Source organism: Dipteris shenzhenensis, chromosome 16 (genome assembly GCF_047967505.1).
Source record: "Dipteris shenzhenensis isolate YYH24624 ecotype China chromosome 16, Dip_SZ_1.0, whole genome shotgun sequence".
Classification (NCBI taxonomy): Eukaryota; Viridiplantae; Streptophyta; class Polypodiopsida; order Gleicheniales; family Dipteridaceae; genus Dipteris; species Dipteris shenzhenensis.
Window position 1 is genome coordinate 954599 of NC_141611.1, and position 14980 is coordinate 969578.

A 14980-nucleotide genomic window follows, 5' to 3' on the forward strand; every position below is an offset into this window, starting at 1 on the left:
AATAATTATTTATTTTGTATTAAGTGATTTTTCATGGATTTATAATAATAACCCAAGGAATCTTTAAAATATGAATAGGATTCTTAAAAATAAGAAATACAAAATTAGGATTTAATAGTAGTTTTTGCATTATTAGCAACAGTATAGAGACAGATTGTGAAATTTATTGTGTAGAAATGCCAATGCCAGAAAGTCAACTTTGATTCTCGAATGACACTTTCATAAAGTAAACTTTCCATTTGGAAATGATTTTTTGGATTAGTCCAAATGTAGACTTTGGAGTCCAAAATTAATGAAATAAGTGTTATACGTAAAAACAACTTGAATTCAATCACTCGACATCAATTCCATATACAATCTACTGCTGCAGGTAGAACAATACACCATTCACAAGGACTATCCATGGATTCCCTTGCATTTGACCTATCCCAAAAACACATTGACTAACATACACAGCTCTTTCATGTATACTAAACCTTGAATACCTTTACCTCATCAAACCACTTCAACCAAAACACATCAAAGTAGATACAAATGTTTTAAAAGAAATTGAGCTATTAAAATCACAAAGATAATGGATACTACAATAACAATACCTATCTACGCAAAATAAAAACCACATCACTTTGCAATCTCTCAACACACATGCACTCAATCCTCATATGGTAAACATACTTCATGACAAAAGCCTTCTAAGTGCCACAATCCTTTGCCTTCAAGAGCTACACTACAAAACATCAGCAGAACTTGCTTTGCCTGGTTTCAAATGTCTACAACATAATGACGGTAGAGGGATAACGACTTGTTATAAAAATGAATTTAAATTGCTCTACGATCACTACATTCAAAAAAATGGATGCCAATGCTTACTTATAACTTTTCAAACAAACAATTCTCAAATAGTCGCTATAATAAATGTGAAGTCGCCATTGACAACAACAACAACACTAATAGCTTCCCTTGAAATACACCTTCAACAAATTCAAATTCCAACATCCACAACAATCATAGGAGATTTCAACATTAACTTCAACGACTCAAACTATTGCAAAACAAAGCTCACGAATTTCCTTACCCTTAAAAATTTCACAAAACTAATTGACAATCCAACAACAATTTATGAATCCACAATCGACCACATATGGACTAACAACAAAAATGAACACAAGTTATATGGTACAACTTCATTTATTAGTCCAACCACTCCCTTCTTTACACCAAATTCAATCTCAATAAAGGGCAGGTCTTTTGAATGTAATTCACCTTGTTTAACCATTTAATGGCTTGGATTTTCATGGTAGGTATCTTTTAGAAATTTGCATGCCTGTAACTTACTTAACAAAACATTCATTAACTTTGAACTACTCAATTTTAAGAATTGTGACACATAACCGGCTTTTGATACTTTTTTCCTTCTAGTAGCTATTGGATGGGACACTCTAGTTATTTCTTCGCTCACATGATTTGGCTACTTCCTCGCTCTCTTTTTTGCTCCAATAAATTATCGCTCTCTTTTTTGGGCTCTGGTAGTTCTATCAATTACCTATAGAAGAAGTAATCTATTGATGTAATCTATTGAAGAAGTTGTATGTATGAAGTAATCTATTGATACTAAGGGACTATAGAAGAGGATATTAAGTCATATGTATGAAATAATTTGTTGATATTAAGAGCTCAGTGCTCTCTTTTTCTCGCTTGCTCTATGGATAAGCATGAGATGCCCGATGGGGCTCTCAAAACAAAACAAACTAGACGACTAAGTATAGATTAATATAGCATACCATGACATGACTTTCAGGAAAACATCACACACTATGACCTGTAGTTGGCTTCTGGTTGTCGTCATTAAGAGAGCTGTCTTTATGGAACATAATACTAGGGGTGGTATTATCGTCGTGGTGGTATATGTAGGCAGCACCTCCGTGCCGGGTGAGATCCATTCCATTGAGCTCGTCTTCAGGAGAAATTCTGAGAAGATTGAATTTCTGAAGAAGGTAGAAGAGCGGCGCCATCGTTGCGGTTACCCAGCCTGTAATGACCAAAATCTCGATTATCTGAGCAGCTAGGAGCTTGCCTCCACCTCCAAGGAAAAGCCCGTGGGGTGAAGAGTCGCTTCTTCCATACGCCTCTCGGACATAGTTCTTGTTGGCAAACAGGCCAACAAAGAGAAGACCCCAAGCCCCACAGCCCCCATGCAGCTGAGCTGCTTCAAGAGGATCATCAAACCTGAACTTGTCAGCCAGAATATTGAGCCCAATCAACACCCAGGCTGAGACAAAGCCGCAAATGATTGCAGCCCACGGCTCTACAACTGAACATCCTGCAGTGATCGCTGCAAAACCTCCGAGGAGCCCATTGCACACATCCAGGACATTCCAATGCCCACCTATCAACCTCCTTCCAAATAGTGTCGTGAGAGCTGCAGAGCAGCCTGCCAGAGTGGTGGTCACCGCCGTGCGACCCACTCCTGACCAGTTACCTTTGAAAGGGCTATCGTCGTAGGGCACAAGAATTTTCAAGAAAGAGCCCGGATTGAAGCCGAACCATCCAAACCATAGCAGAAACGTTCCCAGCACAACGAGGGTAGCGCTATGGCCACGAAGCTGCTGGGAACGCCCGTTTGCATCAAACCTGCCAATCCTCGGTCCCTCAATCAAAGCCCCCCACAGTCCGGCAATCCCCCCAACCATATGTACCACTCCACTGCCCGCAAAGTCAATGGCTCCCGACCCAAAAAGCAGGTTGTTCGTGTTGGTTGCACTTAACCAACCATCAGACGACCACAACCAGTGCGACACTATCGGATAAACAAATCCAGTAAGGAACGACGAATAAATCAAGTAGGCCACAAACTGAGTACGCTCGGCTATGGAGCCGCTGGTAATGCCTGCAGCAGCAATAGCGAAGGCCCATTGGAACAGGAAGAAGCTATAATCCATCCCAGCGTATGCATTGGGTATTTTCTTTAGGCCAAAGAAGTGATGACCAATAAAACCATTGTTCTTGCCGCTGCTATGACCAAACGCGAAAGCGAACCCAAACAGATAATATGAAATGCCACCGCTGGCTGCGTCAAGAACGTTGGTAAGCATGATGTTCATTGTGTTCTTGGCCCTTACAGATCCAGCACAGAGCATCGCGAAGCCGAGCTGCATGGCAAAAACAAGGTAGGCCGAGAACAGAAGGTAGGTGTTATCTACAGCAAGGGTAGTGGCGATCGTGCGGGCCGACACAAGGTTCAACTTGTCGCAAAAGAATTGACCAGCGAGAGACGCGTTGGAAGAACCCAAGCTCGAGGAAGTAAGAAAGCCTGTGAGAGAGGAAAGGTCAGCAGGGCTGCATGCCAGCTCCGCCATTCCAATCGCTGGGCAAGAAGCTAATAATAATACGCAGCTGCGGATATGCAAACAGGTTGAAGCGTCTCAATAAGAAGAAGAAGAAGAGGGTAGAGCAAAAGAGTTGTCAGTTGTAAGACCTGCGCGCAAAAATACAAACGAGTTGCCCGGATCTGGAATCTGGAATCTTGACGGTGTGGGATCTTTGACACATACCATCAAACCGAATCCTGCACGCTTGCGCGTTCCATTTTTGTGGAAAATATTTTTGAGCCTTCATTCTTGGACAATGGAGAGTGATAGCAATTTGGCATCTTCTTAAGGATAAGAACACCTCATTACTCTTGTTATTTAGGAGTGCCTTTGTCAACTATGTGGAGCCATTCCTCAAAATGGTGATCATGATTTTGCACCCTCTTGCATGTCACCAAAGATGCTCTTGTTGGCCCTACTAAGGGACCATGGGGAGCACTTGGTTTTTGGCCTTCCCTGGGGATAGACCATAGCATTCGTGCGAAAACACAAAGCAAAAAATAGGTATTTCTTTGATATAGAAAATAGGAATTAGTGGACTATCCACATGTTTTAACTTGCTGTTGGCTGGCATTGCATGCATGCTGGCAAAATTAAGGAGTTACCACGTGTCAAAGGGAGAATTTAATAACATGTGCATGGTTTAGAGCGGCGTCTGTGGAAGGAGTGTTCTAGATTTGGCATTCACAGGTTGGCAAGGTCTTTGATGCAGCTCAATTCTCGTTTGCTGTCACTTCTTCCTCGTTTCGGGCGAGTGAGTTTTTCGTTGCTTCTCAAATTTTGGTTGGTTGCAAGCTGTGGGCTTCTTCGCAATGATTGCACTCTTGAATTCTTGTGCATTATGTTCTACAGCAATTCTTGCGCGTTACATTCTGTCGAATAGCCACATGTTGACCAAGCCGAGGGTACGCATTGTATGCAGTTTACAGAATGAAAGAGCGCTTTTGTGGATTAGAGACTCTTAAAACCTCAGTATCTTGATTCTTGGCTTTCTGTTGTGCAAGTTTAGTACTACACTTTTGGATGCCCTTTCTTCCTAGATTGCAGACTCGCCAAACACATTAACTCGCGTTGTTGCAAAGGATATGGAGATACATTCTATAGCAATTCTGAAATCCTGTTGCAAAGGATATGGAGATTGATTGGTTGCACGTTATAATGGGTTAGTGGTAGTTAATGTTCTTTGCATTTCGTTGACATCTCCAACCTGCATGCATGTGGGTAGCTTTGCATGTTATTCGTCTATCAAATTACTAATCAGGATTCATTGCGCCGAATTGGAATGAGGATATCGAATCTAATGAATGTGTGGTCTTTGAGCTGCTTTCGTGGTGCTTGAATTAATTCCTACGTTATCTCCAACGACTCAGCATGTGGGATGTCCCCCTGCGGTGCTTGGCGTGGCTATATAAGCATGCATGGAGAATAGAGTATGCAATTGAAGGTTTTTTTATCGTTCTAGATATGGATGCCTTCGTCGAATGCATGGAAACTAGTAGTGGCAATTTTGCACAAGGTTTTCTTGTTTCATTGTCTTCCAACGTCCTTCATTTCTTCCGTGTATCTCGTCATTTTTGTTGATTGTAAAGGTTTTGGTTCTGTTGCGTAAGTTGATTGTGATTTATCGACATTTAACAGACAAATTTATTAGCAAGATCAACAAAGGCATGCTCGGATTATGAATCATCTCCTTCCAACAAACTGACGACTCACGATGAGACTCAACCTTTGAAGAATCAATAATGCTGCGACTGACTATATTTCTTTATTATGGCCTTCTCCTATTGTTCTGAATAGTTACGGCCCATCGTCCATGTTATGCCTCTCTTGCCTTCCTCCTTCCTTATCCCTCGTGAAAATGTTGCACTTGCTTTGTCTTCATCCAATTTCATCAATGTATTCGATGATCTTCGTGCAGTTGGCTAGTTTATTTGTGTGAATCTAATGAAGCCTAGCCGCATTTGGCCATTCATGAGCTCTAGCTCATTGGTCTCCATCAGCCTATTGAAACCGCGATCTAGCTGTATCTCTCGGGCCCTTTCGCCCTGCGCTCTTCGGTGCAATCTTTGTCTTTAGCACATGCACGACTAAGACTAGAAGCTAGCATTGATTTGACGATGAAAGCGATCGCAAAAGCATCATCTGGTTTACACACTCATGCAGGCAAACTTTTTAGCATCGATCGATTCTCTGAGAAGTCCGATGATTTTCGACGTAAATTCTGTAGCAATTAGAAAGCTCCATGCCCATTAACGTCGTTTTGCTCACCCTTAAATTATCATTGGTTCCAATAAATTATTGAGTGGGGACTCGGAACTCCCCTTCCAACATTCCAACCCCCACTATGGAGATACATTCATCAATTAAATTTTTTCGACGGGTCATTGTAGTGCAAGTCGCTCAAGTTTCCCTCCATTTCGAACTTCCCTCCTTGCTTGGTTGGATGATTTCTCCTTTGCAAGTTAAGGGAAGAACATCTGGAGCAAAGTATCTCTCAGCCTGTTGCGTCATACTTAGGGAGCTCACCTGCATTTGTGCAATCACAACTGCAAAGGTTTCCTCCTTCCTTATGGGCTCATAAAAGTTGCACTTTATTTGTCTCTTCTGAGATCTTTCGCAATACATGCTCTGCTCTCCCTCTGGATTACTCATCCTATCCACAATCCTATGTCCCCCTCCATCTCAACCTTCCCTCCCTACTTGCTGATGATTTCATTCGCATCCTTTCTGCTCCTCCTTTTTGCACAATGGCAGGCTCGAGGTCCCAAGCATGTCTCTTGCAAGACACTTACGCTTCTTTCTTTTATGACTTTCATATCGTTTCATGAGTAAAGACCTATGTTAAGGTCTTCTACTTTCGTTGTCTTGTCTATATCATAGCCACGACTATTTTTACAATCGTTTGGACTTCGAGAGTGTCTGCATATTCTTATTTTTCATTACAACATGGCTCTGCTTTTTATTTGATCATCGTACCCATGACTGGTTGGTGTTCCTCCAATTCTAACACTACGATTGAGGCATTTTCTCATGTGTGTAGTGGTTTAAGTATTTTTTAAAGGTAGACAGTTTCCACCTCTGTCTATGTAGCTTTTATAATTCCTAGTCTATAGATTACCCACCTTTCTGCTTTCACTACTTGTTGTGCTTACTTATCTTGTCTACAATTGTGCCACCTTGTTGGTCTGCTTTCTTTTAATAACATCTGCTATTCCTTCAATTTCGCTCCTAATAACCACTAGATTGTAGGCCAACGTAGATGTATTTCAAAGTTTATTGGTGATTTTCGTTTTGTGTTTCAAAGTTTATTGGTGATTTTGGTTTTGTATTTGTTCCAGCAATATCAGCATTTTCATACATGGAGAAAACTGCATCTCCCTACTCTCCAAAACCAAATGCAATGTTGCTTGCATCTCCAAGTTGCCCTCCTAAGGAAAACCTTCTAAAGAATTCACCCATTAGAAAGACAACACGACGGTCATTGAAAGGTGCTTTTCATGAGGTGGCCCAAGAAGCATATGCCCAAGGTAAAATTTCTTCTTTTTTTGTTGCATTTGTCTCTCAATTACTTGTTTTGACTAGTTTTTATTTTTTTTGAATTCAGTGAAGAAGCTTGCACGTGGTAATCTGGAGTACGTTAGTTTTAAGTCTACAATCACCTCTTATGTGCGATGCTTACCAAAAAATATTCATGTGGAACCCCCGCTTGCTAAAAAATCCCCACTAAGAAAAGTTGCAAGTCAAGTCATAAATCTTAAGTCCGATTAGTAGGTCAAAGCACTTCGAAATATTATTATTTCATTGAGATGTGAGGTTGTTGGAAGTACAATGAAATTCTTATTTCAGACTTTGTGTTATTATTGAAATTATTAATGTTCATTTCATTATTTTAGATTGTTACAAAATTCAATAACCTATGTTAGTATGTAAGAAATTTTAGAATATTGGAAATTTTATCATTGTATTCAAATTGGAGATGTTCAAATAACTTGAGTTTTCAATAATCTACATAAAATTAGAGCACAATTTAATACATTTAATGTTTGAGAAATATTGGATTATCTTATGTATAGCTAATAGAATTTAGTATTACATGTTGTCTTAAATTTTTCTTCAGCAATCATTAATCTTACTTAAACTTCTATTTGTATTGGCAGCAAGCAAACATCTTCTCTCAAAAGAAGATAATGAGATGAAGTCAACTCATACAATGGGGTTAATAGTTTCAAGAACATGCAATTCTCACCACATAATTGCCCATCCAAAGCAAAAGCAATAATTGCATCAAAAGAAAACTTCATGGGAGGGGGCAATTCTCTAGTGTCACTAGGGATTAGCCATCTACGTGATTGTACACCTCATAGATTCGCTTTTGAGGGCAAACTACTTTGTAAATATGGAACTTAAAGTAGTTTACCCCAAATATCCTACTTTTTTGAAAGGGGATTTCACAGATAAGCATTGCTCGCATATAGTTACTTTGCTCATCCCTTCAACTTATATTGATCAATTTGTAAATTTTTTACAAATTGGAGATTTTTATAGAGTAGAGGGAGTAGTTGTAGTTGCAAGAGGACCAATGGAAGGTGGCACATCAAAGTTCTCTCTTCTTGTAGATGCAACCACTTGCATCATTAGAGGAGAACATTTTGAAGGCAGCCTTCGCTTGATGCTGGATCATTCACTTTGCACATACATTCCTTGGGTAGTTGAAAATATCAACTTTGGGAAATTAAGTGTTTCCAATGTAAACTATTGCAATTGTTTTCATTAAGTTTGCAAGTGATAAAGGTATGGTGGACCAAATTACAGTTGCCGATGGACCTCGAGACCAAGATAGAGCAGTTGTAAGTTTCCACTCTTCTTGATTGATCGAATATTCATTTGTGAAATCTATAGAGTTGCCTAACTTATTTGCATGATTCCTTGTTTGTTGATATAGTTGTCTTTTATCAAAGAGCGTAAAAGTACTCTCACCCAATAAGTACAAGAGTTTAATAAAGAAGGTGTTGTTATGTACGTGCTCAAAAACGTGTCATTTTTGCATCTTTGACTTCACCATTTTGACGGAGTTGCCCGATGGTTCAATCAAAGATGGCTTGAAACAATCTTTTGTTAGCCAAGTTGCAAGACTTGGATATGGCACATAGGTGATTTCTCAACATGCATCTTTTTTTCAGTTTAACTTTGCTTGATTTAAATTACATAAAACTTTGCCCCATTGCAGGTGTTCGGTGTTATGTACTTCACCAACATTAGTGCAGACTTGCTTGAATTCATATGCGAGTCATGTGGGGGTGTTCGTGTTAGTCGTGATCCTCTGCATCCATATTGTTTCACTTGCAAGGTTCCTAAGGCTATTGCATAAGTTCCTTGTTCAACTGGAGATATTGTTCAACGTGATGGTGACCAGGTGCCTGTTCATATCAGAGGCCCTTACGTCGACATAGTCCTTTCCTTGGGTGTTCCCTTTGTGGAGCTGTATGAGTAGGACCTCATGATGGCTTGTGAGAAGCTTAGGAGCTGCAAGCCTAGTGGAAGTTTCACTGTCAATAGTTCTGGATATGTAATAGCTTTTGAAACAAATGCATAATACATATTCCTCTAATTATGATCCTTTATGCTATTTGACATTGTTTTATTTCTTCTTCTTTGAAGTTGTTTGCACATCATCTTCGCTAACAAGTACAATGAATGCAATGGAAATAGAAGATCTACTTCGCGCAAACCAAATGTCCCAAAATAAAGACTTCATGATGAAAAACCCTCTCAACTCAAATACACTTATTTGTATTCAAGAATTTTTCCCCACCATAACATATAATAAATTGCTAACACTTTTATTTGAAAACATCCTTTCTACATTTGAGACTACAAACAATCCATGGCATACATTTACAACGATTGCACAAGTACAAGTGTCCATACATACAATCCAAAAATTAGTAGAAAAATCTTCTAGTTCTCGTGCCTTAGTAGTAGATATTCTCCAATGCTTACATGCTATTGCTCGATGAATCAACTTGTCCTTACACAATGACTCCATTGATACATTTAGAATGTAAGCGAGTTTACAACATATGGACTAAAGATGAAGACTTGTGTTTGCATAATCTCATTCAAGAATTTCCAAGTTGCCTTGCAAAGGAAATAGCATTTTTATTTGTTCAACGTTTTTCTCAAACAAATCATACAATGCAAAATACTTTGAATAAGATATACAAATTGAGAAGAGTACTACTACAACAAAATCCTGCACTTGAACAAAGTAATAGAACAACAAATTCTAATGAAGAAGAAAACAAACTAAAGAGGAAAAGAACAACAATATCTCATGTTGAAAAATATGCAAAGAAGATTCTTGATACACCTTGATACACCAAGTTTTCCATGCATTTGTTGCGAGATATTAACTTTCTGAGCAAAATTACAAATACTAAAAGAGGATATGATTGCTTTCCTTGTATCTAATGGAATGTACAAAACAACAAATCAATCAAGTAAAGCATGTGTATGTATAGTATGCTACAAAGACATCAAGAATGACAAAATACCCATGCTTTCTACCAAAAATATGAAAATGGTACACGTGAAAGCTTACACAGCTAAACTAAATGATATTGAAGCACGCTTGGTTACTATTAGAATTCCATTTGCTCAAATAAGTAAATTATCATATGAAGGGCAATTTGGTTTACATGGAAGTGTTGTAAATGTTTTTGCTGATGTCGATAGAGCAAAACATGTTCTATCACGTTTCTTAGACCAAAATGACACAGTTGCTATGGTAATTATGAAAACTGTCGTACCAACATAATTACATGAGTGGTATAGTTTGTCCAACTTTTGCAATGCTTGCCTTAAGAGAATTGTTGAATACACCACTATACAAACAAAATAATGTACGCATAAACAATCTTTGGGAACAACATGTAAGATACATTCAAAGTCTCCAACCAAAAGAAGATCAAATATTAATCGATGAGGACAACGTTGAAGAAGAAGAGGTTCTAATAGACACTTTAGTCCACAGCATGTATAGCAACTAGCAAGTTGTTGACTACTATGAAAATCAAACTATTGCTGTTGCACCATCTGAAGGCTTCACGCCACTAGACATTTTCAAGGATAAATTTTGTGAGGACCTCTCATATCCAAAACGGTTCTTTGGCATGGCTCGAGCATACAACATTCCTGAACGTACGTCCTACCAGACCATTGTTAAATGGGAATTAATGAACAAAGATAGACGCTTTGCACTATCAAAAGATAATCTTTTTTTCAAAACAATGAAAATCCTAGTAAAGCAAATATTATCTTCAGCTTGGGTTTGCATGCGCAAAGGTCAACCACAAGGGAGGTCAATCCAAGCAAAGGATGCCATAATAAATACTAACATTAAAAAAATTTTGCAATCAAATATAGGTTATCGTGACTTCACCCACCTTCGAACATTAGCAGACTACAAACACTACCTCAAAAGAAATCTTTTTGCAATGGTAAGGCAATTATGAACCCTGACTTTTTTCATCACATTGTCTTCTGCAGAGAAACTCTAGAAACCACTAGTAGATTACCTTTCCAAACTAAATCCAAATGCTTGCATCGATCAACAAAACAACTCGAGTGCTCAACTTAGAAACCTTATACATTCAGACCCAATTGCTACAGCAAGATATTATGTCCATAAATTTCAAGCTCTCAAAACATTGCTTCGCAATGACCCATCGATTGTAGGAAAAATGAATGACTTCTTCTTCGTAACTGAGTTCCAAAATAGAGGAAGTCAACATGATCATGGACTTCTATGGATTGAGAGTGCGCCTATTTTTGGAATTTCTCCAAACAAAGATATAGAAGCTTTTGTTGTTGATAAATACATAACAACAAACATATCTTTGTTTCCATTTGAAAATAAGGAAATTCAAATTCATAAACATCGCAAAACTTGCTATAAAAGACAAAAGTGTAGATTTAGTTTCCCAAGACCACCAATGAGCACAACAAAGATTCTAATTCCATTGGAAATTCATTCTAATGATAAAACTCTAAAGCAAAACATGAAGAAAATCAAATCACTGTTACTAGAAGAGTTTACTTAAGCAATGATTTCTCAACTAAGTGACTAGATAGTGTCCTTTGATCCATGCTAGCGCGGTGATAATAATGAGACGAAAGATTTTGATTTGACACATAATGTGAGATGAAAGATTTCGATTAGATCACTAATGTGGGACTGAAAGATTTCGATTAGTGAACTATTGTACCACGAAAGATTTTGATTAGACAACTAATGTGAGACAAAAGATTTAGATTAGATAACTAACATGAGACTGAAGAATGAGAAGGTTGAGCTCAATGAACTTGCTCCCTATTTAAGTGTAGTATAGACACCACTAAGATCCCATTATGAAATCTAGCCCCAAAACTTTGTACACCGATCCACCTACTGCGAATCTATGGCATACCCAAAATACTTTGGAATGTTTTTGTTCTATCTGAAAATGATGTTGGATGGAATCCTCATCGAAATAGACTCGGAGAAGAAGGAGGAAAATATTTGCAAGGAGGACAAAGCAATTTAAATGTATGAAAAAATTATATGTATGCATGCATGCATGTATGTATGGATGCATGCATGTATGGATGGATGAAGGTACTTATCAAGCTCATGATGTAGGTTTCTTTGGGCAGGATATGAAAGAGCCTCGAATATGTATAGAGCACAAAGAGCAGAATGAAGAGGACCCCCAATGAAAGGAGGAGTTACTATGGGCATATAAGTCGACAGAGTCAAGCAAGTAGTGTGTGATCTGAGTGTGTGAAGAGGTCTACCATAATGCAATAAACTGGCCTCTAGAGCTAGGAGATGCTTGCTATAGAGAGGTTGATAAGATAGTTGGGAATCAGGAATTTCCTTGAAATAATAAAAATCTTACAGACATTTCTTGAACTTGTGGATATTCTCATGGTGCTTGTAATACCTAATTTTGTATCGACCTACTTCCATGTTAGTACTTAAATGTTTTAAGTAGCTCAGTGGTTGAAATCTGACAGTTAACTATACCCAATCTAAAGGGCACTAGCATGTGCAACAAATTTTAGGATAGCATGATAGTAGTGTAGGAATAGCATAGTAGTAGTGCAGGATTAGTGTAGGAATCGCTAGCACGGTGGTTGGTTACACTAGAATATGAATAGCCACCAGCGCGGTGGTTTGCTTCTATTATTACAAGATGAATGGATTCGTTATGGAAAACTAGCACGGTGGTTGTTGGGATATACTAAAAGCAAGCATGGGATGAAATCCGATGGTTAAGGAAACGATAAACAGTCTAAAGGGCATTGTTTTAGTATAGCACTGTGCAACAAATTTTAGGATAGCATAGCAGTAGTGTAGGGATAGCACAGTAGTAGTGTAGGATAAGTTATCACCAACATAGTGGTTGGTTTGCACTAGGATATGAACAGCCACTAGCACTGTGGTTTGCTTCTATTATTACAAGATAAATGGATTTGTAGGATGTGTGGATTCGTCATGGGAAACCAGCATGGTGGTTGTTGGGATTTACAAAAACAATTTAATAAAACCAGTACAGTGGTTGTTTGGGATATACTAAAAAGAAGAAGTCTCAATACAAATTCCATTTTGTAGGACAAGTGGACATATTGTTTCCCTGCAATGAGACTACATACATTTTCTTAGTATTATCTTAGTCATCCTCATCCACTACTCCAAGACACCCCAAGATGTGCTTATGCATGTCTAAATCCAATTTGAAGACACTCTTGCCCTTCTTTTGTTGTGGCACAGGTTGCATTTGGAACTTAATAGCTCTTACTACTAGATGAGAGTACACACATGTTTGTGGACTCTTATGTAGCAGTTCATAATTGCGACCTCTCTTGGATGTTTTTTTGTACCAAAAAGCTCTGACTACTACATCCCACTTCTCATAGGTTGTTCCCCAATTATCCTTAAATGTTTCGTCAACCTTGTACTTAGGTTTTGTGCACTACAATAGAAAGTATGGGTCATCTTCCTCATTCTCCACAAAATCTGCAACAACTGCAAAGTTATCCCCCTCTTCTAGACAGTAAGTGAGGTCATCGAAACTATCCCCAAATTGTGGCGAATCGTTTGTCTCTCCATTGTTTGTGACTTCATCTGAATGTAAAGGAAAAACTTGAACTCAATCCCATGTCTTCACAGTTGCAATGTTCTCACAATCGAGTCACAATCGTCATGACCCCTATGATGCATACACTGCAAAAATAAGAAAGTTTTCTCATTTTAATCAGTTGGTTGTTTAAAAAGCCCCATATGCTATGCAAACCACGAACTCCTTTAATTTTCTCGCAATCGTATCAGCTTCTCCTTTGCACTTCATCCACTTTCACTTCATGGAACACTCTGCGTACTACATTATTCTTAAGGCTTTGTTTACTGTATGTTGAATGCATGCTTGTGGAGAGGTTGGTTGTAAGCCATGTTATAGCATCATGGGCATCGTTGAGTTTTTCTTGAGGGCATGCTAATCGGTGTTTAAACAAAGCTTGCTTAATAACAGCATCGCATCCATCATGTTCACCCTTGCCATGGCTAGACCCAAAGAAATTTCACATCATGTCTAGACCGGTCAAGGATTTGAACCTTGAGAAAAAGTAGAATCCAAGTGCTGATTTAAATTGAGAGGCAGCACAATCTGACCACACCCAATGTTGTTTTATATTTTCTACATGGGGATTTTTCTTTTTCAGCCATTCCCAATGCAGTAGAAAAGCACGCTGCACAAATAGGGTGTCATGTTCCCTATCATCTGAAATGTAGAAATGGTAAGTCCATTGCACTGACCTGGACTCTTGTGAGTCAGCAAGCAGATTGGCATTAGGCATGGAAGAATCAAGCAAATGAATGTACATGATATGCACAAGAATTGTTATCTGCTTGTTGTACCGGTGAGCACTTTGTATCTCATCTTGTTCTTAAAAAGAATAATTTTCTGCAAAATCTATGACAGACACAATAGTGTCATGGGGAAAATTGGCAAGGCACGTCTTGAACTACTTATCCTGCCAGCTGGCCATGAAATTGTGAAGCACATATTTTGGGATGGATTGAACCATGTGACCTACAAGCTCCCTTGGGTGCTCTTATATGATAGTAGACATCTCTTTTTATCGGATCCTTCAACATTGACATTTTCAAATCTCTTCCATTTTAGAGCAACGTGGTTGTCTTCCCTCATTTCATTTGGATAGACATTGAATGTCTTCCTCTTCAGCTTCAAACTGCAATGCTTGCATGTGCTGTGAATGCATTCAATCCTATGCCACTCATAGTCTCCCTGTGGACAAACCATTAGCTCCCATAGAGACCTCAAGCTACAAAACCTACCCTCCCTTGAACACATGATGAGGATCCAAGTGGCCTACAGATTGCGCATTCATTGGGGAGGCATGGGCATCGATCCCTATGGAGCAATGCTCCAACGTGACCAAATCTCAAGTCATTCATAGCTTGCCAGGCCAGGTCAAAGTCTATGTGTGTTTTGTAATAACAAACATTCATGTCTTTGAGTTTCCTGACATACTAGGGCTTACAATGCTCA

General features: G+C 38.7%; 1 protein-coding gene across 1 annotated transcript; it reads right to left on the reverse strand.

The window, feature by feature from the left end:
- Window positions 1-1805: 1805 nt before the first annotated feature.
- Window positions 1806-3356, reverse strand: LOC147892370 (ammonium transporter 1 member 1-like). Its single transcript, XM_087387368.1, has one exon. It carries the CDS (start codon window positions 3354-3356, stop codon window positions 1806-1808), a length of 1551 nt encoding a protein of 516 aa, XP_087243494.1.
- Between the last annotated feature and the right edge of the window lie 11624 nt (window positions 3357-14980).

Excerpts from the sequence above, each read along its gene's own strand:
- LOC147892370 (XM_087387368.1), bottom strand. The coding sequence starts at position 3,356 with ATGGCGGAGCTGGCATGCAGCCCTGCTGACCTTTCCTCTCTCACAGGC.